The sequence below is a fragment of the Cottoperca gobio genome, chromosome 19 (assembly GCF_900634415.1).
Source record: "Cottoperca gobio chromosome 19, fCotGob3.1, whole genome shotgun sequence".
NCBI lineage: Eukaryota > Metazoa > Chordata > Actinopteri > Perciformes > Bovichtidae > Cottoperca > Cottoperca gobio.
In genome coordinates, this window is record NC_041373.1 from 17403844 (window position 1) to 17429852 (window position 26009).

Here is a 26009-nt window from a genome sequence, read left to right on the forward strand (position 1 = left end):
GTGTGTGTGTGTGTGAGGGGAGTGGGAAAAGAAAACACTGCGTTATTGTTACTGTATTTGTATTAAAACCTTTTCAGAGTGTGACCTCTTGACCTCCCTGTGCAGAAGGAAAGGCGGCAAGGCTACAGATTGTTCTACTGTTTTATCTCGAATGCAGATCAGTGTTGTGTGTGTTTGTGCTCTCAGAGCTCCTCTCCAGCATGAGTACACACTTATTTAGACTCAATTACAGACAAGGCTTAATGAATACCGCCGAGCGTGTGCGTGTGTATTCCTGCACACTCGAAGAGAAAGGGAGAGAGCGAACAGCGGTGTGACGCACGGGGAGCACCAACAAGAGTTCTGCACGCTAATAAAACCTCCTGCTTGAATTAATGACATTCAAATCCCAAAAGAACTCAGCAATGTCGCAGTAATGTTGAACCCTGGTACCGGCTTCAACCTGGGAGTTATTGGTGTTGGGTTGCCATCTAGCGGGCAAACACGACAAGCCTAGTTTCTTTAAATCTTTGTTTGCACTGAATTCGATCATATCAGCAAGACGAAGACATTCTCAATAATGTAGAAGAAGAAAGCATCTTCTGGTTGCTCACAAGGAAGAACAATGAGTGCTTAAAGATGGTGACGGTTTGATACTGTATATGATTTATTGTTGTTATTAATGGCTGCTAGTTCAATTACTTAAATATGCTGCTGCTTATTTTATTTACCTTATTTTTTATCTTTCATCTGCACTGTCCCTTTGCTGTAAGTGTCCCCGCTGTGGGACGAATGGAGGATTATAAGATATCATCTCTGAACAGGTTTGCTGCTCCAGGTGAGGCTCAAATTCACAACCTCGGCATCACACTGCAGCTTATAAATGGACTTGCTGACCAGCTGCACAATAGAGCTGATCAGTGCTGTCACAGTGCTATCTTAGTAAAAGGAGAGACTATGTAAAGTCCAATGAAAGGAAACAAAGCCTCGGCTAAAGGCCATTTTGACATGTCAGTCCAGGGTAAACACAGGTGTAATTGATCAAGTTAATTACGGTCCTGTTCTATTAACCCAGCATGCACAACAACAGGTTATTAAGACATTTGAACACGCATTGTAATTATTAGGAGTTACCAGTCGCAGTGTACAGGTGTGTTGTTCTCACTCAACCACAGTAGAACTACGGAGCCCTGCAGGTGACATCTGCTTTTCTTCTTATACTGTTTAGGTTCATTGGCCGTTGGACACCACTGATGTGGCGCGTGACCGCCACCTGCTGGATTTGACAGGAGGAAGATGAGCAACGCTGTCCCCGTGCCAAACAACGTTTTAATCATGGATGTATTAAAAGTTAACTGCGGTCAAAGTTTGGATTCTGATGCGCGTCTATTTGTGTGGTTACGGTAAGAGGGAGTCTTTGTCTTCAGCAAACCTCCTGAATTCCCCTCGGGGATAAATAAAGTATCTATCTAATGATATTTTTATGACATATCATCTCAGCAACATCTGCTTCGATGGAGATCATGTTGGTGTTTTTACTTTTTGTACAGATACATACCTGAAAAACAGGCTCCAGTGGCGCAATTGTTCATCGCGCGGCACTTATAACAGTAACTTGCAGAGCGATTGTGAGTTCGAGCCTCACCTGGAGCAGAGAAGTTTATCTTTCAGGACATATCCTCTGTAAGCAGACATTATATAGACATTTTAAAGGAAAGGAGCAGAACTCTGTGTCTTGTTGTGTTTATTGTCAGGTAGCTAAAACGCCACCACATTGAATAAAAGCACAGAAACAGCCATTCACAACGGAGCAGATTAACATACAGGTGTGCTCTTTACAGAGAACACTGGGTGAAGACTTAAAAAACAACAATGCATTTGTGATTGAAGTGCTTTAAAAGCTGTGGCGGAAACTAATGTTTCCACGGTGGTAAAACAAACAAACAACAACAACAACAACAACAACAACAGAGTGGCAATCCAGCCACCAAATAATTAAGTAAACACATATTTTACAAGCGTTTGTCAGATTGTGTGAAGCAGTTTCTACAGAGGTTGAGGAACCGCTGCCACAAAGTGATACATAGAACAAAAAGACATCATGTGTGTGTGGCTTTGTGTCAATAAGGCACATTTTAGAGTCTCATTTATTGGCAAGTTTTAACTCCGAGGACAAAACTGTTTGGACATCAATAAAAAAAGTACAAAACAAAAATCCTCCGCAGCAGTCTCAGGCTGTACTGCTCCTTTTGGCCACTAAGCGGTGCTGTTAAGTCCATTTCTACCCCGAAGAGAGGTGAAGAATTTGGCAGAATACAATTGTCTTCTCTCCCAAAGTGTGACTGGTCATTGATTAGCCCAGCTACAGATCAATCACACTTAAATCAACTGTTACATTGATAGTTTTGCTTCCATGCATGTGAATATTTTTAATTAAATGCCTGAAGGCGTCCATGCATAGCCTTTATTCATAATGTTGTACCAAACACTTCTACATGAAACCCTGAAATACTGGTGATTATTCCAGGAAATGTGACAAGCAGCTGCACATCCTGCTCCACCAACATCCCGTCCAGCGTCAGTGCAGCTGACATTTACTTCCACGGGCCGATGTTCAGTGCAGGTGTGCGTTCAGGTCGTACTTCTCGCAGAACTTGTCCGTGATCGGGATGCAGGTGAGGTACTCGCACCAGTCACACTTCACAGGGTAGACGTAGAAGAGGACGGCCAGGGCGGTGAGCAGACCCAGGAAGACCAGCAGGAAGACGCAGATCTGGACCCGCTTCCTGTACATGTCGGATTGCCCAAAGCTGAAAGAGGAGAAGAAGAAAACCCAGTTATTTGTCTCATAATGGAGGCAAAAGAGGAAGTCATGTAGAAATATGTAAGTTTAGATTTAATATATGTGATTCAACGCCATTTATTTCCCACAACTAAGACACCACCAGTGTCACTAAACACAGACAGCATCTCAGAGAACAAGGAAACAAAGAGAGTGAGAGTTTTGGGCTCGTCCGGGATTTGAACCCGGGACCTCTCGCACCCGAAGCGAGAATCATACCCCTAGACCAACGAGCCACTTGTGTCTATATAAATGCTGTCATATATCAAAGCCTTAAGAACCATGTTAAACACACACATATATAATATATAAAATACCCACTGTGTAAATGCTAAGCTAAGCTAACTGGATGCTGGCTCTATATTTAACGCACATCCCTTTCTTCCCCTACCTGATGTACGGCAGGAAGGCAAAGGACAGGAAAAACCCTGACACAAAACCGCAGATGTGGGCAAAGTTGTCGATCCATGGAAGCAAACCGAATGAGAAGAAGAAGACTGAGATGGCCAGCAGCTTGGCAAAAGCCCGCCATGGCCGCTCGAGGATCTGCCAGCTCTGGAACAGCTCCACAAACAGGCAGGCCAGGATGCCGAACTGGCTGCCTGCAGGACCCACCTGAGACAGAAGGAAACAGGTGAGTGACGGAGCAACTGCAGCGTGTACACAGGAGGTTGTGAGGGGGACACTGTACCTCCGCTCTGTAAGGCAGGAAGATGGAGGAGGCCAAGTTTCCAGTGATGCCACTGAGCATGTAGATGATGGAGATTCTCAGCCAGCCAGCCAGCTTCTCGATGTCCCTGAGCACAGTCATCTGGAAAAACACTGACACCAGGCAGTGCAGGATCCTACACACACAGACAAGACGAATCTACCAGGTATCTCTCAATTCACTGTTTCAACAGATACAGCACAGTGGAAACCCGGTCACATGTATCACTATATGCGGACTGTACAAATAAAATGAATGTACTGTATGAAACTTTTATATCAGTGCTTTAAATACTGAGGCCTATGAGAGAAGAGTTCAGTCACCCAGCATGAAGAAACAGAGACAGCCAGAGTCGGGAGAACTGGTCTGGGATCTCCGGGTTGAGGAAAGGCAGCAAACCACACACGTCATCCATGCAGGCCACCTGGAAGAGAGAGAACAGTCCGAAAGAGACATCAGTGCATCTGAAGAACCACCGCCACCCTGTGGAGGAAAGGGAGAACTGAATGTAATCCAATTCCCTTTTAATTCTCAGTTCTCTGCAGGCTGCAGTGGCGCAATCGGTCAGCGAGCGGTACTTATACGACAGTGACCTGCAGAGCAATGCCGAGGTTGTGAGTTCAAGCCTCACCTGGAGCTTGAAGAAAACGTACCTGTGAGCAGAGAGTAGCCTCCTCGTGGAAGTAGCCCTGCATGAAGTCACAGTACTCTCTGGAGGTGATTTCACACCTGCAGCATGTAAAGTTTCAGGATTACAAATGAGATAAAATGTCCAGTAAATACAGCCTGTTGATGTCATATTCTTCAGAGTCAGCTGCTCATCCTAAATTTGACATTTATGCATGAAAATAGTCAAATGCTGGCAGACATGCAGCAGCTTTAATACTGAATTACTGGTATTAGCTTTCTAAAATCTACACTGGTCGTAATCCTGTGGCGTTCAGGGACGTGGACACTTACCGTCCTTTAGTTCCAATGCAGCACGGCCGGCCTGTGATGGTGCAGTCTATGTGGGGGAGGTTGGTGTGATTCCCGGAGTTGTACCGTGTACAAACCTACAGATCGTAAGCACAGGGAACAGTTTTTAAATCTTTAAATCTAGACATTATATTCCTTTTAAGATGTTGTACTGTGTACATGGGTGGAAAACCACTGATAAGAAACTGGTACAAATACTTCTGGCAGAAAGGCTGGATCAAATTAGAGATAGAAATATATATTATGGAAAGGTTCTCATTTTCAAATCCAACATTTGGAGCAAATGTATTTTATAGAATAAATGAGTGAGAAAATAATGTAGTTTATATTATTTTATCACATCTCACAGCTCACTCTTGATTCAGCTTTTCTTTCTTCTTTTTTATATCTAATAGCTAATAATATAATAATAATGTGAACGTAGATGCTTAAACTCTAAACGTGTGACTACTCACTGGCCACTTGGTGATGTCATCAGGCCACTCGTGAGGAGAAACTGAGGCTGGTTCCAGACAAATTCTACAAAAAGTTAAAGATAAATAAGTAACGTTGAACATTTCCGTCTCCTGTTAGAGCGACCGAGCCCCGACTGCACAGTCCACAGGAGTAAACTGATGTGTCTGTTCAGTGGTTACCTGGGGTCCTGATGGCAGACCGCACCATGTTGGCGAAGTTTACTATTCAGATATGGAGCACTGGGGTGCTGAGGCCACTTCACCCACACTGCCAGGGTGCTCTGCAGCAGAAGAAGACCATCACTGTTACATGACATCTTACTTGTTACTGGATACAGCTGCACTACAGCTCCTCACACCAGAGACGTGCTAGTGACCGACGTCTCCGGTATACTGTGAGTGAAATGGTCACTGACCGAACAGTCCTCCTGTAGAGTCTGCAGGCAGCCGGAGCGATCGTTCCTCACGCAGCAGCCCGACTCCCTCTCTCTCGCTCTCTTGTCCTGGATCAGTTTGTGGACCTCTTGGTCTTGACGCATGCACGGAGAAAACTTGGCTCCCAGGTGGATCAGCGCCTCCTGCAGGACGGCGAGGGGACGACATTACAGCGTGTGGACCGGTGGTCCCCAATCTGATTCTTCATCAACACTATTCATTATATGAAAGCTGATATTGATATGAATTGAATAGTAGTTTAGAACTTTGTCTTATTTTTAGCATTTATCTAATACTTTTTATTACTTTTGCTATTAATTGTTTTTATTTTTCTATTTCAACTATTTAAATTATTCATCATTTACTTTAAGATAACCGTTTAAACCGTTTATCTCTATTTTAGCTAGCATTATCTATTTCATTTATTACTTTTTATTACTTATAAACTTTCAATTTTTAACAGCTGATCCTACTTTTAGCTAACTATTTTAACCATTTCTCTATTTTATTTTAGTTAGCAGTATTTATTTCAACAATTTATCAATTATTTTTGGCCAGCTATACTCGTCTGCTTGCTAACTAGTTACAGTTAACTCAATATGCAGTTATTTTCTAAATCAGTTGAGCTAATCTGCAATGTTTCTCCCTTGAAACTGCGAAAGCTAAGAAGAGCCAGTTGTAAATCACAGATTTGGACAGTTAGAGTTCGAGACACTTGAAAGCACAATCCTGGACAGAAGACGTTGAGTTGAAGATAGATTACACTTACTGAGCTTGGACCGACCCAGAAGTTTTGTTGTTGCACAAACTTCACGTTTTCATAAACTCCCTTGTTCCTCAACACCTCAAAGAAAAAGAAAAAGAAAGTTGTATTACTAATATTGCTCAGACTGTAAACTCATCCAGCTTTAAAGGCTGTAAGATATACTCACAGAGTCGACGGTTTCATGTTGTGAGAAGCCCACGGGGGCGATGCCGTAGATGGTGACGGCCAGAATGGTGATGAGCAAATGGACACATGTGATCCAGTAGGTAAAAAAAGGCCTTCGGGACGACAGGAGGACAAATCAGGCTCCATCATCCAGGACACTGGCAACAAGTCTATTTAATGTAACATCAGAGGAATCAGCTGTTTACCTGTTGTCGTCCATGTCCTCAATCTGCCTTTTGACGAGACTGTCAATGCGCTTGCGGTACGTCCGGTTTGTGAGTCGACCGACCATGCCGAGCCCGTACGGCCTCTTCTCTTTGGCAAACAGCTTCTTAACGGGAACTACGATCCTTTGTCCTCGCTGCTGATGGCTGCTGACGCTCACCACTTCCTGTTTCAGACGCACCTTAGGTTGGAGCAGAGAGCCATCTTTTGCCTTCCGCCATCCTCGCTCTAAGGGCCTTGGTTGAGGAAGTAAGTGGGTAAGGAATCGTTCAGGGTATGATATTAATACGGTACATAATATAATAAGAGAATATCTTCAGTGATGGAAAAGTTGTGAGTTTGTCTCCTCACATCTCCCCTGCAGCACGACGGAGGTCCGTGTGTGCATGTAAATACTGTAATATAAATAAAACCCACAGCATGAGGTGACTCCTCTCCAGCTCATTCTTATCCAGCGCACTTCCTGTGAGCTCGCTCTCGTCCAGCTGTTTGAGGTCGGCCTCCGATGGTGTCTCAAAGACATCATCTGCGTAGCTGGACAGTTCATCATGCAGGCCTTCCTGCAGAGATGAAAACTAAGTCAGAAGGAATTCAAAGCTGAACAACTGCCAATATGTTCTGTTTGGGTCCTGAAAGTGCAAGAGCCAAAACATTCATTCATTCATTCAACCGTCACGAGTCAAAACAACAAGAAATCATCGGCACCAAGTAACACAAACAAAAAACTTAATAATAAATAAAGCAAATACAGTTTAAGGCAAATGAATCAACCAAAACTGGAATTGAAATATGATGAAACTAAACAATTTACCGGCCCTAAGAATAAGCTTAAGTAAGCTTTACATTGTTCTGCATGTTATTCCAATTTGCAGGTGAACAAACCCTGAATTGATCAAGCATGACGTAGAGAGAAGGCCACCAACTGTCACCATCGTATATACAAATACTGTACGAGTGTATGTTCAGGGTAGAAGAAGGTGCTTTGAACCAACACATCAATGGCTGGCCTACAAAAACACTACACGTGTGTGCAGGCTGTAGGACATAAAGAACGCGTTGAGTGCTTTGTGCGGGGGTAATTATGTTCAAATGTTTAGAATTTGATATTTCTAATTCAAAGGTTATCCTGGCATTGTGTGGAAGTGTGTCCACCGCTCACTCTGGTGAAGAAGGAAGTCTCCAGATCATCGGGGAAGTCTACGGTGTCGTCTTCAAAGAAACTGGGGGGCATGAAACTCCGTCTGCGATGTCGCCCGGCCGTGCTGTCGCCCAACGTCCGGCCCTAAACAGCAAACACAATCACGCACACAGACATCGTCAGTATACCCAGCGACAGACCGAAGTGCAACGACGCCTGACAGTTTATCCGGGGGAATCCCCTTTTTAATGTGTGTCAGCGGATTAGCTCTGCACTTCTGGAATATTCTGATCCAGCATTCGCCGTGTGTTATCGTGGACCACCTGCTCGAGAGACCCAGTAACCCTCGCCACACACACACACACACACACACACACACACACACACACACACACACTAGCAGACACTCTCACTGAACTGCCCTTCATCCCCACATATGCGCGAGCTGTAGTGTATTTCATCCAACTGAGCTTAATCCGCTTTAACACAAGTCGATTTTAACACATTAATACACAGATAAAACTCATACATGTATATATAGAGACAGGGATACATCAGAATATTACACATGCAGTTCTTCTAGGAAGAAAAGATTAAAGTAAAACAGTGTTTTAAAGCCATTGTAGGTCGAGGACGGGGGTAATATTCAGAGAAAAAACTCTAATATTCTCTGAGATTATTAGTTATACTTAGATTATTAGAGACAATTAGTTTTTTGTCGTTTGATCCAGCCAGCCGTCTCCGTGGTCAAATGAGCTGACGCTAAAATTGTAGTGCACTCATACATTCTGACTTTATGCTGACATGTGGTAAATGCATATAAATGGCAAAGAGCAAGGTGACGGAGAGAGCTAGTGACGGACTTGGCGAAGGATATACGTGTCACTACGTCCGGTTTGCACAATAAGGTGTCGACAAAGGGTTTATATAAAATGCACATACGGAAATATCATTTATTGGAAAGGAAAAAGAAAGACAGAAATAACTTTTTGTCTCGTAAAGTTGTGAGTTTTTCACATTGTGCAAAAAAAAGAAAAGTAACTCAAGCTCAGAACAACAAGGGGCTGGCGAACAGTTCGAAGCACAGATTTTGCAAATAATATCTGGTGACTAACTAAAGTCTAGTGCACAAACAAACAAACAACCTTCATCAGTGCTGCAGCAGCTTTGAGACTCATGACTGCGACAGACTCCCGTTTGCGTCGTCGGGGCAACCGGTTGAGGGCGGAGCGGGAGCTGGAAAAGGAGCAGAGGGAGGCGGTGCCGGGCGTGATGGGAGTTTGCGGGACACTGAAGCCGTCTACCTCTTCCACCATGCGGAAGGCACGACCCCGGGCCAGTGGGTCTACGATCTGCGCACACACACACACACACACACACACACACACACACACACACACACACACACACACACACACACACACACACACACACACACACACACACACACACACAGTGTGAAGCCACGTACAACAGTAAACAGACAACGACAGAATAGTGAAAAAGCGGGATAACACACACTTACTAGGGTTAGATTGATGTTCCAGGGTTAAAATGAGCAGGGTTCAGTGATAGAGAATTTATATTAATAGTCAATTTCAAGATCTAGTAATAAACATTATTGTTAATTGGTTAATTAATGCTTCAGATTAGCAACAGCGATTTGTCCACTGTACAGCATGTTTTGTCTACTAGCATTTATGCTAGCATGCTAAACAGAATTTATAGAGAACATGTTTGAACAAAAACATATTATTTTAGAGGCAACGTGTCAGAATCAAGCTGCCAGTTATTATTAAATGGTCTTACATCAAGTTTTTGAGAGCGCAAACATAAAACACTGCTAAGCTAACAAAGCTAGCTAGCTGGCTAGCTTGTATAAAAGTTTGTTTTGGGGAAACAATGTGGGGAAGTTGTAACTATAAATACATTTCTGTTTGATTAATATTGATTACATACTTGTTATATATTGATCAGAACTGCAGTTAACAGAACTGATTTAGATGTAACATTAATCAGTTTACAGAAATGATTGTAATGCTAATGGTGCTGTAGCAGTTGTAAGGCATGCACGCTGTGTTGTTAGTATCTGTGGAAAGTTATTGTGTCATGCGTGTTTCTACACAAAAGAAGGTGAAAGCCATCAATTGAACCCTAGAAGAGATGACAAAACAAAGAGGTAAAGCAAGCGCCGAAGAGCTAACGAGAAATTAAAATAAAAATAGAGTGAAGGAGTGAGGGAGAAAATGTGATGGAGGAATAGGTGACTAATTGTCCCATCTACTCCTCCATCTTTCTAACGTGACCTTGGCGCTGGCCTACCCTCTGCATGCCATAGTGGTGGTGACTGGGGTGGTGGGGTGGGAGGTAGAGGGGAGGAGGGGTCTCAGTGCTGGCCAGGGAGAGGTTGTCCTGGCTGTGGAGCTCCATCTCCCTCATCACCTGCGGCTTTAGACCCCCGTACAGATGGTTGCAGTGCTGCAGGCTCTTCCTCCTCCATCGCTGGGTGCTGTCGCTGTCTTTGCTCACCCCAAACCAGTCGGCCGTACCCCTGGAGAGAAGACGGACTCTGGTTAGTAACTAAGTGAAAACTTTGATTTTGATTTAGTAGTGGTATGAGAATATTGTAATAAACTTATGTCTTTGTCCGTTAGCTACATACAAAGACAATGCAAAGTTTGCACATTCTGTGAAGCCTATCAGCATTGAGAGTCTCCCGAGGACCCTGACGGTGAATCAGACATGGAGGACAACATGTTGTAGTTGTTGAGAGAATCAATAATTAACATCTTGAATGCCGTTGAGTTTATATCATTATAAAGTTACACAGATATCAATAACGACGATTTCAAGTGTTTATGGAGCAGCTACGATGTTAGCATCGGGCTGATGGATCCAAACTCCATTCAGAAAACAAAGACCTGACAAAGCATGATGTTGGGTTTATAGAGCTTCAGTAAACTAGATGAATCACCTTGCTCAGGGGTACAATGGTGGCAGCCCTGGTATTGAACATCTGTTTGGGCCTGCTGACACACACTGAATATTATTGTACAGATTGAGCTGCACATCCCTCCTGATTAGCAATGTGACGATGACTTGATTGATGGTTGTTGGGGATTAACTGACCGGCTAACTGGTTAATTGTTGATTGCTTGATCATTCGGTTGATTAAAAGGTCTCTTGTGCAACATTTAAGACTAAAGAATCCTCATTAAATCAGATCTCTTCTGGTATCTTTCTCGTTGTGTGTGTACGTGATTGCATGGACGCTACCAGCGCAGCTCAAAGAGCCTGAATGAGAAAACCTTGATCCTCACATGACACCCCGTTCAGTAAGCGGTAACGAAGCAGATGTTGTCCTGCAGTTTGTGAACCGACTTGACTTTGTGTGTGTTTGTGTGTTTCTCATTTGAAACTCAATAAATGTGCATCCGTGAACCCTTTTTTTCCCCATGAAACAGTGACTGCGCGCCAGGCTGCGTGTTAACCGAGCGGGCGGGGGAGGCCACAGCGGGGAAACTGTGTTTGGAGAGCAGGACACTCAGTAATAAACACTCAGCCCTCATCATCAAGAGAGACGCCAGCTGGGGAAGCCTTTTAAGGCTGCACAGGGGCGGCCCTGATTGTTGTCCTCCCAGAGAGGAATGTCTTAGAAAGCAAAGAGACTCTGACAGTGAGGAGGTGGAGGAGAAATAAAATACAGATACCACTCAAGAGCACAACATACTGTTTCACTAGATGTTTGTGTTGTTTAGATAAGCTGGCGTTTGTCTGTGCGAGCACATGCACCGACAAGCATGTCATATTCGCCCACACAAAACCATAAATAAAGTATCCGAGTGTTCGACGACAGCACAGATCCATCGCACATCAAAGATTAAAAGCTAATGTCGAGCCACATGAATTAGCTTTCATATCCTCAAGGTAAGGCTGGTGCACATCTACTGTCACGTAATTATAGACTCACACAGCGTTCAGTTCATCAGGGAGAAAAGGCCAAGGGGCAATCTAAACAAATACTCCCACTTTACAAGAATGTACGAACACTAGATGATAGTTATTGAGTTTTCTGATCGGATAATGGGAGGAGTTTTATTCTATAACCTTTATTCTCTACAGTTCACTGCAGCTTTGAAGGGGAATTCTTCATTTCAGGGCGCACATGTCAGCGTCCCCATCACTGGATACGTCTGGATAGTTTCCCTGCTCTAACGTAGGGGAATTTAACAACACTTTTCATATTTCTGGGACTAATTGGAGCATTTTTAGTGAAAACTCCTAAAGAAAAGTCAGAATATTCATATTTTCTGGCACAATTAAAAATCTAAATGATCATTAGATGTTAAGTAGAGGGGACATCATCTAAAGATGTCTTTATTAATTAAAATAAAACACTTTTTTGTGTACTTTGAGAAAGTAATGGAACACAACTAACTACGTTTATCTCAGTACCATCATGAAATTGCTTACAGTTAATTCCTACAGATTATACAGTATTAACTTTAAAAATAACTAGCCAGCAGTAATAAATCATAGTTCAGTAAAACCCAAATCACAAGACACGAGAAGTCTCAGCGAAATCTTTTATTCTATTTTAAGAAATCCTTTTTCAATGAATGAAATAAATCAACAGCGGCTTTGTTCAAAGTTTCCTTCCACCGCCCAGAGTGCCTCAAGTTGACTCAGATCAACATATTTGTTCTGGTCTAGTTCTGGAAAGTAACTAAGTACTTAAAAAGTTGAAGTATTTGTACTTTAAGTATTTCCTTTATACTTCTACTTCATCCCAGAGGTAAATATTGTCCTTTTTACTGCTTTAGTTACACAGTAAGTGTTGATATACATGTTTCTGATAAACTGAAGGATTAAGAGTTTCTGGGTTGAGATTACTCTCCTGTACTTCTTTAATAAACTCATTAAAAAGATAAAAACTGTTTTTCTGAGTGGATTAAACTACCAAACAGCATATAAAGGAGTTAAAATGTGCACAACCTACTGTAATATTAATCCAATAACGTTTTACTGCACAATGAGTACTTTTACTTTAAGTACTGTAAGTACATTTAGCGGATTATACTTTTACTGTAAGTACATTTAGCTGATTATACTTTTACTGTAAGTACATTTAGCTGATTATACTTTTACTTTAAGTACATTTAGCGGATTATACTTTTACTGTAAGTACATTTAGCTGATTATACTTTTACTTGAAGTACATTTAGCTGATTATACTTTTACTGTAAGTACATTTAGCGGATTATACTTTTACTGTAAGTACATTTAGCGGATTATACTTTTACTTTAAGTACATTTAGCTGATTATACTTTTACTTTAAGTACATTTAGCTGATTATACTTTTACTGTAAGTACATTTAGCGGATTATACTTTTACTGTAAGTACATTTAGCGGATTATACTTTTACTGTAAGTACATTTAGCTGATTATACTTTTACTTTAAGTACATTTAGCGGATTATACTTTTACTTTAAGTACATTTAGCTGATTATACTTTTACTTTAAGTACATTTAGCTGATTATACTTTTACTGTAAGTACATTTAGCGGATTATACTTTTACTTTAAGTACATTTAGCTGATTATACTTTTACTGTAAGTACATTTAGCTGATTATACTTTTACTTGAAGTACATTTAGCTGATTATACTTTTACTGTAAGTACATTTAGCGGATTATACTTTTACTGTAAGTACATTTAGCGGATTATACTTTTACTGTAAGTACATTTAGCTGATTATACTTTCGTGAGGTTTTGATGCAGGACTTTTCACAGTGGGGTATTCGTACTTTTAGGCTCTGAATACTTGGTCCACACTCACCTGTCCAGAGAGCTCCAGGAGGGGTTCAGGGTCTGGGTCATACCTGAGGGGGGCAGGGACCGCGGAGCTGTATGTCCTCCATCACCAGCGTCACTGTCCCCACTTACCCCCGGACGCGTGTTAATCCCTGATCCCCTGAATGCAAACTGATCATCCGCAGATCACACATACAGCGTTCCATAAGGGGATTTCCCTGCAAATCCAGGCCAGCGGTACCTTGTAACGCTCGCTGTTACGCACAGAGAGGATGATCACCACATGTGCAGACTGTGTGTCACATCCCTGCCCTGCTCCGGGAGCTCCTGGTTAATCAAACGGTTGGAGGAAAGCTGCCGTTGATCTGGAATCCGATCCCTATGAAATGTAAAGAGGACTTCCAGTCTTCCACCAGCTGGATACACTCATTCAGCGCACTGATGAGCGGGAGGATCTGACCTCGTAGCACCAGCAGCACAGAAACACAAGTTCCCTGTGTATGTGTGTGTGAGAGAGTGTGTGAGAGAGTGTGTCAGAGTCTGGCAGGCCTCCCAGTATCCCTCCTCGGGAGTTTCGCGCAAAAAGGATGTGACCTACTGGGCAAAGAAGACAGCAGCTCTGGTCCTTGTCAAACCCTCCCCATTAAACGATCACTTATCAGCGAGGTCCGTCTCTCTCTCTCTCACAGTGTGTCTATACAACACACACACACAGGAAATGAGAGATTGGAAGGAGGGAGCGAAGAAGGATGGGACATCACACACATTAGGAGGAAGGAGAGACAGAGGGAGGGCACTGGGACAAGTCTGAACACGACACACACACACACTCACACACTGGAGCAGCAGTACCACAAAAAGGTTTTTAGCTCCAACCCCACCTTGCTTTGCAGCGATATGTTCAAAAGAAGTCCACTGTAGTGTGTGATCTTCGATTTAAACACCTATCATTACGAGCATCAGTGCGACTGAGATGAATTATTAACTCTGTGGCCTCATCTGTCAAAGTGAAAAGCTCCTTAACATGAGAAATGACTCAGGAAGAGCTTTTTTGTTGTTGTTGTTTGCCAGATCCACTAACACCCATTTCCTTCCTAGTTACCCTACGAGCCAGAGGTTTGCAGCAATACAGCTTCTGACACACGCTTTGTTTGAAGAGGATTTTATCCGGTATTTGCACACTCTGTTGAGGGAGGAGGTAGCTCAGCTCTCCTCCTGTGCACACACAAACTATATCTAAAGCCCATTAATTCTTTCATATACATCAAACGCAATAATTCAGTTTCTCTCTCACACACACACACACACACACACACACACACACACACACACACACACACACACACACACACACACACACACACACACACACACACACACACACGGCTAGTAAACCCCGGCACGATAAAGTTAGCGCTCCTTTGAAGACAGCGTGTCAAGGTTTAATTCTTGGCCCCCGTGTTCAAACATTTACATCGAATGTGACGCTTTGATGCGGCCCGCATGCTGCGTGAGGCACACAGAGAAGTCCGTCTGAGTAATTGTGTTACTTTGTGGTCCCGCGTGCACCTGGACCGACACCGGTACACCGAGGATGTGAGCGCTTGTGTGTCGTAGATTGTGTTAGAAGCTGCTACTGTAGAGTAAAGGGACCTTTGTGCAGAACTCAGTCAGCGCCGACATCAAGGAGAAATGTGGTCAGCAAATATCAGAAGTGTTTTTAGAAGTCGCTTTTCCAACATACTGTAGTTGCATCTTGACTCATTTGACGTCTTTATTAAAGCTGTATGATGTTTAAACTGAAATATATAATATTCCAGATGTATTGTTTATTATTTCTCTCCCAAAAATTAATCTCATATATTTGGCAACTTTTGGCAATATTGCCGTTTCATATAGAAACTTCAGTTCCAAAGCCAGATACCTTTAAACTGCTGTTATCAGCTCCCCCCCCCCCCTCCCTGCTCCACCTCTCCTGTACCTGATGATCTGTTTGGGTATAGATGAACGCCGTCGGGTCAGTATTTTGGGGATGCACGACCGCCTTCGGACGGTTGACACCCTCCTGGGCTCCCTCTGACCCTTTGGGGGAACTGTGTTGGTCCGCTCAAAGCGCACCCTTTTCTCACTTAACGCACATTGCAGCATGTAGCGAAGAGGACAGGGAGGGAGGGGGGGAAGAAAGAAGGAAGAAGAAGGCAAAATCAAAGAAGAAGGGAGGGCAAGAGAGAAGGAAAAAGAGCAAGATTAGTTTGCGTTAAATTAAAAGAGGCAGCAGCCTAAATGAGTTCTGTTAAGATTCATTAGTGGAGAAGACAAATCAGAGGAAATTAGCAGCTGGAGAAAATCAGCAGAGAAGAAAGAAGAGAGCCTCTTGTGAATGTGGATGTGTGTGTGTGTGTGTGTGTGTGTGTGTGTGTGTGTGTGTGTGTGTGTGTGTGTGTGTGTGTGTGTGTGTGTGTGTCTAACCTCTTGATGGACTGTCTCTCCAGAGGAGGTCTGAGGTAGTTGTTGGAGGTTTCCAAGGCAGCAATGCAGGTCTGAGGGTTTTCACCTGGCATGCTGACACTGCGCAGGCGCTTTACCGGCTGCAACACACACACACACACACACACACACACACACACACACACACACACACACACACACACACACACACACACACAGTGCCAAGTTACGTGATTGTGAAAAGTCTGAGAAATGTCAAACTTCATGCTCTCAATACTGTATTTAGAGCTACTATTCTAAGTACAGTTCTACATTCTGACGTGTATCTTTGTACCTGGGTGAGTGTGGGCGTGTCGTCGGGCGTCAGCCGGATGGTGGGGATGTCCAGTTTGAGCCATGGCGGCTTTTTCCTCTGCAGGCTGCTGTTCATGTTGCCCGGCTCACCCATGCTCGCCGGCTCCCCCTACGCCTGCCAGCTGGACGAAACAGACAGAAGTCATTTGTTTGTGGGGCAACAGTCGAAATACTTTCACACACACAAGCGCTCACAAACACACACATGACGGGCAGAAGTGTTCCAAATATCAAAAAGCCGACCAGCTTTGTTGAGTAATTACAGAGTGTGCCACAGTAATCCACGTCTCTCCATAGTGTGGGCTCAGACAGACCCAGTGTGGAGGCAAAGCGCCTGAACACACACACACTGCTTAATCCAATTGTTTCATCCCCCAGCCGCCCTGTGCATCTTCACGGCAGAGTCAATCACTTCACATTGTGGAAGTTTAGCTGGATATAAACTTTAACTTGGCATCAATCCTCATGTGTAGTGGGCACCGCAATTACACCTGCTTGGTCCTCAACAACAACAGATTCTGTTACACACATGGTCAACATGTCAGAGTATCTCCTGTGATTGATACCAAGTGAACACTTCTCTGCTCCAGGTGAAGCTCAAACTGCAGATTACTGTCTTATAAGTACCGCGCGCTGACCGATTGTGCCACTGGAGCCTCTGAAGACTGGATGTTTGAGTCCTGTTTTGGAAGGGAAGAAGTGCTTATTGAATAACACATGATGGTGCTTGGAGACAGACAGAACAGACCGCGGTGCTATTACTCCCTGAGGACTCTGCTAACATCCTTTTCAAACAGACTTTTAATACAAGTGTCAGTATAAGTGAGACATCTCTGTGAAAGCCAGTGAGCTGCTGAGCTCGTCAGGTGAAGCTCAACTTTAATAACAACTCTCTCATTTTAGGAGGAACCAATGGAGCGGCACAATGACTTCTGATTGGTCTTCCTCACACAGATGTCCGTGTATTTCTTCTGACAGCAGGTTAAAACTTCTCTGCTCCAGGTGAGGCTCGAACTCACAACCTCGGCATTACTCTGCAGATTACTGTCTTATAAGTACCGCGCGCTGACCGATTGTGCCACTGGAGCTTCTGAAGACAAGATGAATGAATGAACAGAGACAGACATAAAGAGATGCTATTACTCACTGATGAGCGCTCACATGTCTGTACATACTAACTGATGCTCTGACGGCACATCAGGATGAGCTGCTCTACATCCACAGCTGGTGTTTCACAGCACGATGTGTAAACGACATGTAGATGGAGCCAAATGGGCTCCATAAAAAGAATATACATCACTTTCTTATTTGTTCAATAAAAACAGTCGAATGCTACAAATATAAAGTTTAATTTAATATCAATCAGGTGTAATCAACGTGTGTAACGAGCATCACAAAGGCGTCTTCTTGTCTGATCTCCATCATCAACGACAAGTTCTGTCAGATCTCATTCATGCAGAGTAATCTCACACATGAACAACATGTCAGAGTATCTCCTGTGACTGACAGCAAGATAAAGCTTCTCTGCTCCAGGTGAGGCTCGAACTCACAACCTCTGCATCTCTCTGCAGATTACAGATACAGATTACCAGCACTCGACTTAGTTTGGACAGATTGGTAGAATAACCTCACACTCATGATCAACATCTCCTGTGATTGACAGCAGGTTAAAATGTGTGTCTGTGCTGCAGCTCAGTTTGAGGAAACATCAGCATTTGTCTTGTGGGGTTACAGCTCAGGCCAAGGGGAAATCATTGAGCAGGACTATTACTGGATAATAGGACATCTGCACGGAGCTCTGCTGAGACGTAATGAGCGACAAGGAGCTCCTTTAGATCTCAGCTGTGAACGATTCTGTCATTCACAGCTGAGAGTGAAGTTACTCCCGCTCTCTTTCCACAAAGCCGAACAATAATCTCCTTCATCATCCGCAGAGCTGGAGCCGATATTCAAACTTCTGGCCAAAGCCGAGTCTAACGAGCTGAAAGATATTCAACACCGGCAGCTGGACGACTTTGCGATACACACGGGCATGTGCAGAACGGGGTGTGCTACCAAATGTCCACACACACACACACACACACACACACACACACACACACACACACACACACACACACACACACACACACACACACACACACACACACACACACACACACACACACACACACACACAGTTGCACTACTTCCTTAGATGCTCTAACTCGTCAGCCTTTGCACTGAATGATATCGATCCATTCGGCGGTGTATACTGCTCTGAAGCATCAACGCCTACAGAACAGGTGAGAACATGTGGCTCTCAGTGTTTTTGGACAAATAAAAAGTGTGATTACTCAGCTATTTAGGGATTATTATGAGCTGAGCACATGTTTCCATGCAGCTCAACAAAGCTGTCAAACACATCACGGCTTGTCCGTTACATACTGATCTGCTGAGGGGTGTTTGTATTTCTCTCTCCTACAATGGATTGACACACTGAATCACTTTATTCTCTATTATTTGAGCTCCCTGCCCTTTTATATTCCTTTATATATTTAACACAGCTATGAAGCTCTTTTTAATGCTCGATGTTAAAGCTACTATGTGTGTTATTTGAAAATGTCCAACTTTGGCCGGTCGATGAGACACTTTGGTCCAGAAACGTCTCAACTATTAAATGGACATGAAACTGTTGATCCCAGATATTCATGTTCCTGGAGGATGAAGCCTCCGGTCTTCTGAGATCCCTGTAGCTCAACTATCATTGTCCAATACTTTAGTGCTGCTTATCAAATGTTAGCAATGCTAAGACGCTAACCTGAGATGTTAGACATTACACCAACATAAAAAGCAATACTCATATTAGCTTTAATCTCTTAGTTCAAACTAAACAAATACCTCTTTGTAGAGACCGTACATAAACACACACACACACACACACGTAGACTGGCCCAGTGTATGTCTCTGTGGTCACATGTGGAAGTCAGCGTGTTCTCTTGCGGTCACCGAGGATAAACACACCCCTGCCTGCCCAAACCTTCACCAGAACAATCCACCACCACATCCTTTGCTTATTCTGCAGGGACTCAAGATATAATTACAAAATAAAGCGCTGTGCACATGCCAACCTGCACACGCACGCCCACATGCATACAGTACATACGGTGAACACGCTACAGCCTTTGCTTCAGCCTCACACCTCAGGGTTTCGCAGATCTCCACATGGCGGCCGTGTGGTCCAAAATCAACCTTTTTCCATCTTGTTCCCAACATCCGGCATTTGTTATTCCATGATCTCTTTTTTCTTCTCTAGTTGGGTTTTCATGACAGGCAGATTAGGGGCTGTAATCCCCGTGCTGTACACCACATGACGTCGCTCCTGCTGTCAGGCCACAGACGCTCATAGCGAACCCTGATGGGACAGCAACATCGCTGCGATGACGTCATCAGCAGGAAGTTATTCATCTTCAAAGCAGAAGAAGCGAAAGTCATCACAGAAGTGTCTTATTGGAAGACAACCGCTGTGCTTTGACACATTCATTTTATATCGTATTTAAATTGAGATTGATCCGCCAGAGATTAGAAAGATCCCAGCGCCCATAATGCTGAGTGACAGCTGTTACCTTTTGGAGAAGTATCACATGACATGTGGACCTTCTGTGCAGCGCTGCGGCCTCACGGGCCAACATGGGAGCAGAACAGCGGCGTAATTGGATCCTTTGTACACAGAGTGACATTTCCTGACATGCCGAGACTGAATGAAACAAAGGCATCCCCTTGGCACCGAAGCAAGACTTGTCCTGACACTGCTCCCTGATTCTGCTCTTTGAGGCATCCAGACACTGTGGCATGGAAATTCACTGTGACTGCACGTCAATAAGCTTTAATATTCAATGGCTGAATAGATCTTTATGTTAAGCAGTCCCACACATAATCTCTGCTCCGTGTTCTCTCAGCCTCGCTCCCTCCCCCTCTTTCTTTCTTCTTTCCCTTTCTGTCTTCTCTTGTTTCAGCTCTTTGCATACTGAAGTTGTGTTCCACTGTAAACCCATGAGACTTGCATATTCTCTTTATTATATTTTTTAAAGCCCTGCCGTCTGATTATGCTCGTTAATATCGGCTGATTGACAAGTTCTCTGTCCGTCTGCATTAAGTTTATTTCAAGCCGTGACAGATTGCTCTGTGTGAAGCTGTTCAGTCAAATCAGATCCTCATCTGCATAACATTGGTATCGCTTAACGACAGACTTTGGACCTACAGTATAACAGACAGAATAACTTTGGTTTAGAAAGCCAGATATTTACAAACATGTTCATTTGGCAGGTAAACGGTGTATTGAGAGAAATGCTCTTTTCTTTGCTCTCCATGATGAAGGTGCTGTAAAAACTTACCAGAGCACGTCCAAGTTAATTGTTTTGGGACTGAGCAGCAGATTAATGCTCAGACAGTCCAGGTAGGTTTGGACTTTATTACGCTGGCATTGCTTTGCTCTAATAGGCAGTACAACCTGCCCGACAGCACCACCGGGTCCGTTTTAACTTCAGGGTTAATGTTTCTTTCTGCACGGAGCTTTTGGAGGATGTGGTCTTGGGAACTGACCTACTTCAGCCTCCAGAACATTACCTGCTCCGTGTGAAGTCTTGAATGTTACGTTGGTGGCCACACTGCATGTAGCATGTAGCCTGTGATGCTTTGCACCAAAGGATATGATAGGAAAAAGATGCAACGTTGGTGAGGCATGACAGTCAGACATGGGACTTGCTCGCTGCTTTTTAAGAGTGTGTACTTTATTTAAATGACTCACCATGCTTTACAGCTGAAATGAAGCTGCTGATTTGGGGGAAGTGATGCATTTACCTGTTCTACAGATGCTACAAAGTCCTGCCTCTGAAGGCTTCAGAAACACTGTACGTCTGCATCTTTTCTCCACCACCCTGTGTGCCGTCATGTAACGAAGCACGAGTAGGTCACATAGATTAACAGTGTGCTTTTGCCCTCACTATAGGAACGCGCAGCCTATGCTCTGCACTCTCATCTGCGCCAGATGTTACAGCCATAACACTGTAGGTCATGTAGCTTTCTGTTTGCAGAGCCCTGCTGTAGTATGCGTGTGTGTGATCTGCTGTTGTCTGTGCAAACAAATATTAATAAATCATTAAACATCTGCCACACCAGAAGTAAAGCTGTCTTTGTCACTGCTTGTGTTTCTTAAATCAAAACTCCTCTTACTTCCTGAAAGCCCGCCCTGCTCCCCGGCGACACTTGGTTTTCTCATTCGTGCCTTGCAATCTTTACACCATCTGTGTGAGAAACTCTCCGAAACTTAACATCTGTTTTAGTAGAAAGCCAGTGGCCTTCACCTGTAATCTGCCGTGAAACTGTAGAAATTCAACTGCGATCTTGCAGGAGCCTTTTCATCGTGTCATGTATCGATGTTTAAATACTACATGGAAGTGTTCGCAAAGCTGCAAGCTAACAATACAACCAAAGCTGTCTGCTATTAGATGCTGCTATGCCACAATTGCTCAGCGTGTGGTAGTTCGGTTGGTGCAAGTTGCTAACTTTTTCACCTTCTTACCAAAGTGCTAGAATTAAAATGCACGAAGATTTGCGGTCGATCACATCGTCATGTGCTGCAACATGCGTCCAATCTGCCTCATTGTGTCCTCTGTGGGGAGGAAATACTTCACATTCCTATAAAGTACATCCTGTTTCACTTCTGCCTGCTGCAGCATGAGTGACATGAGAACTGTGATCGTCAGGCGGGTTGTAATACAGTACAGTGCATGCACCTGTCTCAAAACCTGCATTAACCCCCAACAATGTATTGAATTCTTAGTACCAGCATTTCTAGAGGATGTGTTATTGTCTTTTATATCCCGCTTACCTTTGTTTTAGACATACAGTATATGGAGTCCATCTGGGACACCTGTCAGTGAATAATGAATGATAAAAAGTACATGAAATATTCACACCATGAGCAGCACATCGCATATAACATGTAAGCAAACTGCACCATGTGTGTTTAAATATCTGCAAACGGCAGGTAATCTGTTTCTCATTCAAAAACCCCAAATGCTGATATTTGTGAATTTTGCATATTTTTACAGATCAAATATTTAAAAATATTTTCCTATTCAAGCAGAAATTAGTCAATTAATTAATGAGTCGACAAAAAGAAAATGATTATAAATACTATGGGCATTTTATATGATTTACTAATGTTTTATAGACCAAATAATGTATTGAGGTAATAATTGGCAGATTAACCAATATTTCAAATCATCGTTTCAATCTATGCTTTCAACATTTGGGTGAATACGAAGCTTATATGCTGAATAAAGATGCGTTTTCTCCTCTGGTAGAATGTTCTATGGCCTTACTAAAAAAGGGAACATCATAAAAAAGCAGCTTAACTATACCGAGATAAAGAGTAGCACAGAGAATCAGAGCCGATCAGACGTCAGACTTTGTAAGCACAATCATCTCTCTTCACTACTCAGCTGTGTCAGCAGGAGAGATTTAATTGGCAACTTGAAACCGGTACAAAAGCAGAGAAAGTTAAAATCCTCGGCTAAACCTTCACTACTCCCGGTTTTGCATAATCAAAAAAGTCTCAGATCTTTCTGACAGAGAGAAACGTCTCCCGTGGAAGTTATTAAGAGATGATTAAAGGGTTGGCATATAGCTATCAAGTGCTTCCTGTACTCTAGATTGACGTGTGACCTGTGGGAAAGCAGCTTTTTGAATTTCACAATAACTTCGACTCACTTCACACCCACCGTTTCTTGTAAAGCAGTCTGCACAGGAAGACAAGAGGAAGAAAAGAAAGTGGTTTGATCTTTGCAGGGCATGCTATCAAATAAAACCTCAAGGTGCTTCTGCAAAGATCATACATCAAATGTTGACAGTGAACTCTGGTGTATGCACGAGTATGCATTTGTTATTGTTGGAAATGTTCTATCACAGTGTTAAAAGCAAAGCTGTGGCCACAATCCTCACGCTGCCTCTTGTCTGCAGATGACCTGGCGTGCATCAAGGCAGAGAGACAAATACAGCAACAGATGGAGGGAGATGAAAAAAGCAGAGCAACTTTTACGTCATGTTGGGAGAAGATGAAAGGAGCGAGGAGCAAACCAAAGAGGCAAACCGAGGGGAAAAAGGAAACATTGCAGCAAAAGCAGAGAACACACAGACACTGTGTGAGATATGGATGTGCAAGAGACAACATTTTATCTCAATCAAACCTCATACATGCGTGTCTAAACAACATGTGAAAACCATTTGCATAGTTTCACTGTGTAGGCTTGCTGCATGGTTAAACAATGCAGGACTGTGTGTGTACTTGTTTATTCATACCTCTATTAATGTGGTGAGTGTGTATTAGTTTACCTGGTTCTGTCTCAGAGCCGTAGGGTAAGTTTAGTTTGAGTGAAGCTTCAGAGACAACAGAGCATGTAACCCTCCAGCAGTCTGTGTATTACCAACCTAATGAGTTGACAGATACTTGTCTCGACACATGCTTGCAGTGCAGATTGTTTTGGCCACATGGGGGCAGCAGAAACAAGCTGTAAACACATATTTGACATATGCTAAACTTGTTAGCGAATACTGGCGTGTTTACACACTCGGAGCAACATTAGCATTCACTTGGGAGTCGTGCGTGTGTCCACCTGATGGATGTATCTATTCTATTCTGTTTTGGTCTCCACTAACTCCTGAGGGCTCTGGCTCAACTGAGTTCACCATTTCTTTCTGTAAACTGCCTGCAGCGTCTGAAAACGAAGGTGATGACTGAAGTTACGGGCTTTAAAACCAAAACATTGAGCTGAAAGACACTAAAATGATCCCGGAGACTTGAAAAAAAGTTTGTAACCACGTCATTTTATCCAACGTTAAATGGCCATATTGATTATAGCATCTTTAAGTTTTCTGGTCTCTGGAGTATTTCTTCAGTTCTTTAGTTCATATCAGCTGATTAAATCATCTTCAGGTGAAACAGTAAACACTCCCTGATAACTGCAGGGCAATACAGCACAACTTACTGAATGGAAAAACTCCCAAAAGAAAAAGCCATTCATCACGCCAACTGTTCCAACACCTCATGGCACATTCGACCGCCAGAAATGCCACTGGAGAGGATCACAGTTCCTCAGCTGCTGTGCCAGGTATGAGACTTCAGAGGATCGAGTCTGGTTCCCGTCCGCTACTCGAGTCTCTTATAAAGTAGAAGCTGGTGACAGAAGCCGCTGGAGACTGCAGGACGATGTGAAGAGTGAGAGGAAGAGACACAGGCTCTCTTAACGCTTTTCGTTTCCGTGTACTATCCACTATCGGTTTTTTTTTTGCTAAATCAAAACAAGAAAGGCCTCATCAAGCACGGCAGCAACACCTGCGCTGATTCTGCACTAAGAGAGAAACTAGAAAGGATTAAACGCAGGTTCATAAGCGCATTCTATTTTTACTTCACTGTAAAACACTTTCTCTTATTTCCTGTCCCTATTCTACAACCGTGTATTACCGTGCATAAATATGAATGTAACTGTTTTAAAGTATTTACATTTTACTTACTTTATGTTCTGGGAATATTTTTCACTTTGCATTGTGCTCTTTATTCTCAGCACTAATAGTTTCCAGTGTCCTGTGGGGATTTCCCAGGCATTACAGATTATATCATGGGCGCAAACTGTATTATCTGTATTATATTGCAAATGAATACAGAGTATGTACAAACTTCTACATCTGGGATGTAGCACTTACGCATCAATCATGCAGAACTGCTGCTGAACTGTGTGCACGACCTTCTAGCTCGCTGCTCTGCCAAGAACTACAAAGTGACTTTCAAAACATCCACGAGGAACACTGAAAAGGCCGAACTCCCAAACAGGGCAAACTGTACGAGCTCTGTGTAATTGAGGTCAAGTCTTTTTTTAAATCTTTATGAGTACTACCATGTTTGTACTGAAGTCTAACATGACCATTAAAACCACTATTAGGTTTTTGTTCGTTAGATGTTTTATGTTATGTTTGTACTTCCTGTTTTATTTAGTTAATTACCTGTCCTGTTGTTTCTATTTCCCCAGGTGTTCCCAATCTGTTCGTTAGTGTCCTCACCTGTGCCTCGTTGTTCCCTCTCACTTTTTATAGTCTGTGTTTTGTTTGTCTCTCGTTGCCAGTTCGTCTTCGTTCTTTGATGTCGAGAGTCCTCGCGTTAGTCCCGTCTTCCTGTTCCCCAAGCGTTTGATTCCCCCGGCTTCCTCGACCCTGTTTCCGTGACCCGATTCTGTCTCTGCCTGATCCTTGTCTGCTGTGCTGCTACGCTGAGTATCTACCTGTGTACCGAACCTGTTTCCGTGACCCGACTCTGCTCCTGGAATATCCCTGCATGCTTTGTCTGAGCAACTGCTTATGCGTGTACCATAGCCACTGCAAGGTTTCAGTAAACTATTTACATTTACATTGATCTGCCTCTGAGTCGTGCTATGGAGTCCCACCCTCCTGTCTGGATCGTACGGTTACACCGACAGGAAAGCATCAATGTGTGTGTTGACATTATCACTCTCAATCTACTGCTGGTAAAAACCTCAAATGCAGAAAAGATCATAGAAAAGTCATAACTAAAATGCTTTTGTTAACTAAACTTACATGATGCAGGACCGCGGTGTCATAGTCCTCGGCTATGCACAACCACCACCCCGACTACCTGCCGATACATTC

General features: G+C 43.3%; 1 protein-coding gene and 2 non-coding genes across 11 annotated transcripts in view; all 3 read right to left on the reverse strand.

Moving 5' to 3' along the window:
• Positions 1-1706: 1706 nt before the first annotated feature.
• rhbdf1b (rhomboid 5 homolog 1b (Drosophila)) overlaps positions 1707-26009 on the reverse strand; it is a 43448-nt gene continuing 19145 nt past the window's right edge. For 3 of the 9 annotated variants that reach the window (XM_029456070.1, XM_029456069.1, XM_029456068.1), the window contains 19 exons: positions 16291-16432; positions 15978-16096; positions 15490-15636; positions 10015-10243; positions 8838-9044; positions 7714-7836; positions 6972-7114; positions 6536-6790; positions 6331-6442; positions 6168-6242; positions 5380-5541; positions 5144-5244; positions 4964-5027; positions 4491-4585; positions 4184-4259; positions 3854-3954; positions 3513-3666; positions 3213-3436; positions 2594-2789 (listed from right to left, as the gene is read on the reverse strand). In XM_029456070.1, coding sequence (XP_029311930.1) covers positions 2594-2789; positions 3213-3436; positions 3513-3666; positions 3854-3954; positions 4184-4259; positions 4491-4585; positions 4964-5027; positions 5144-5244; positions 5380-5541; positions 6168-6242; positions 6331-6442; positions 6536-6790; positions 6972-7114; positions 7714-7836; positions 8838-9044; positions 10015-10243; positions 15490-15636; positions 15978-16096; positions 16291-16404 — 2697 coding nt within the window. In that variant the 5' untranslated portion in view covers positions 16405-16432. Of the gene's footprint in view, positions 2790-3212; positions 3437-3512; positions 3667-3853; positions 3955-4183; positions 4260-4490; positions 4586-4963; positions 5028-5143; positions 5245-5379; positions 5542-6167; positions 6243-6330; positions 6443-6535; positions 6791-6971; positions 7115-7713; positions 7837-8837; positions 9045-10014; positions 10244-13533; positions 14058-15489; positions 15637-15977; positions 16097-16290; positions 16433-19491; positions 19508-26009 lie in introns of those variants that run through there. The other 6 variants (XM_029456071.1, XM_029456073.1, XM_029456072.1 and 3 more) reach the window with 6 other exon arrangements.
• Positions 2986-3057, reverse strand: trnap-cgg (transfer RNA proline (anticodon CGG)). The gene has a single exon. It is a non-coding gene; the product is annotated as a tRNA-Pro (tRNA).
• trnai-uau (transfer RNA isoleucine (anticodon UAU)) lies at positions 17305-17398 on the reverse strand. Its single transcript has 2 exons — positions 17361-17398; positions 17305-17340 (listed from the first exon to the last, which is right to left on the reverse strand). It is a non-coding gene; the product is annotated as a tRNA-Ile (tRNA).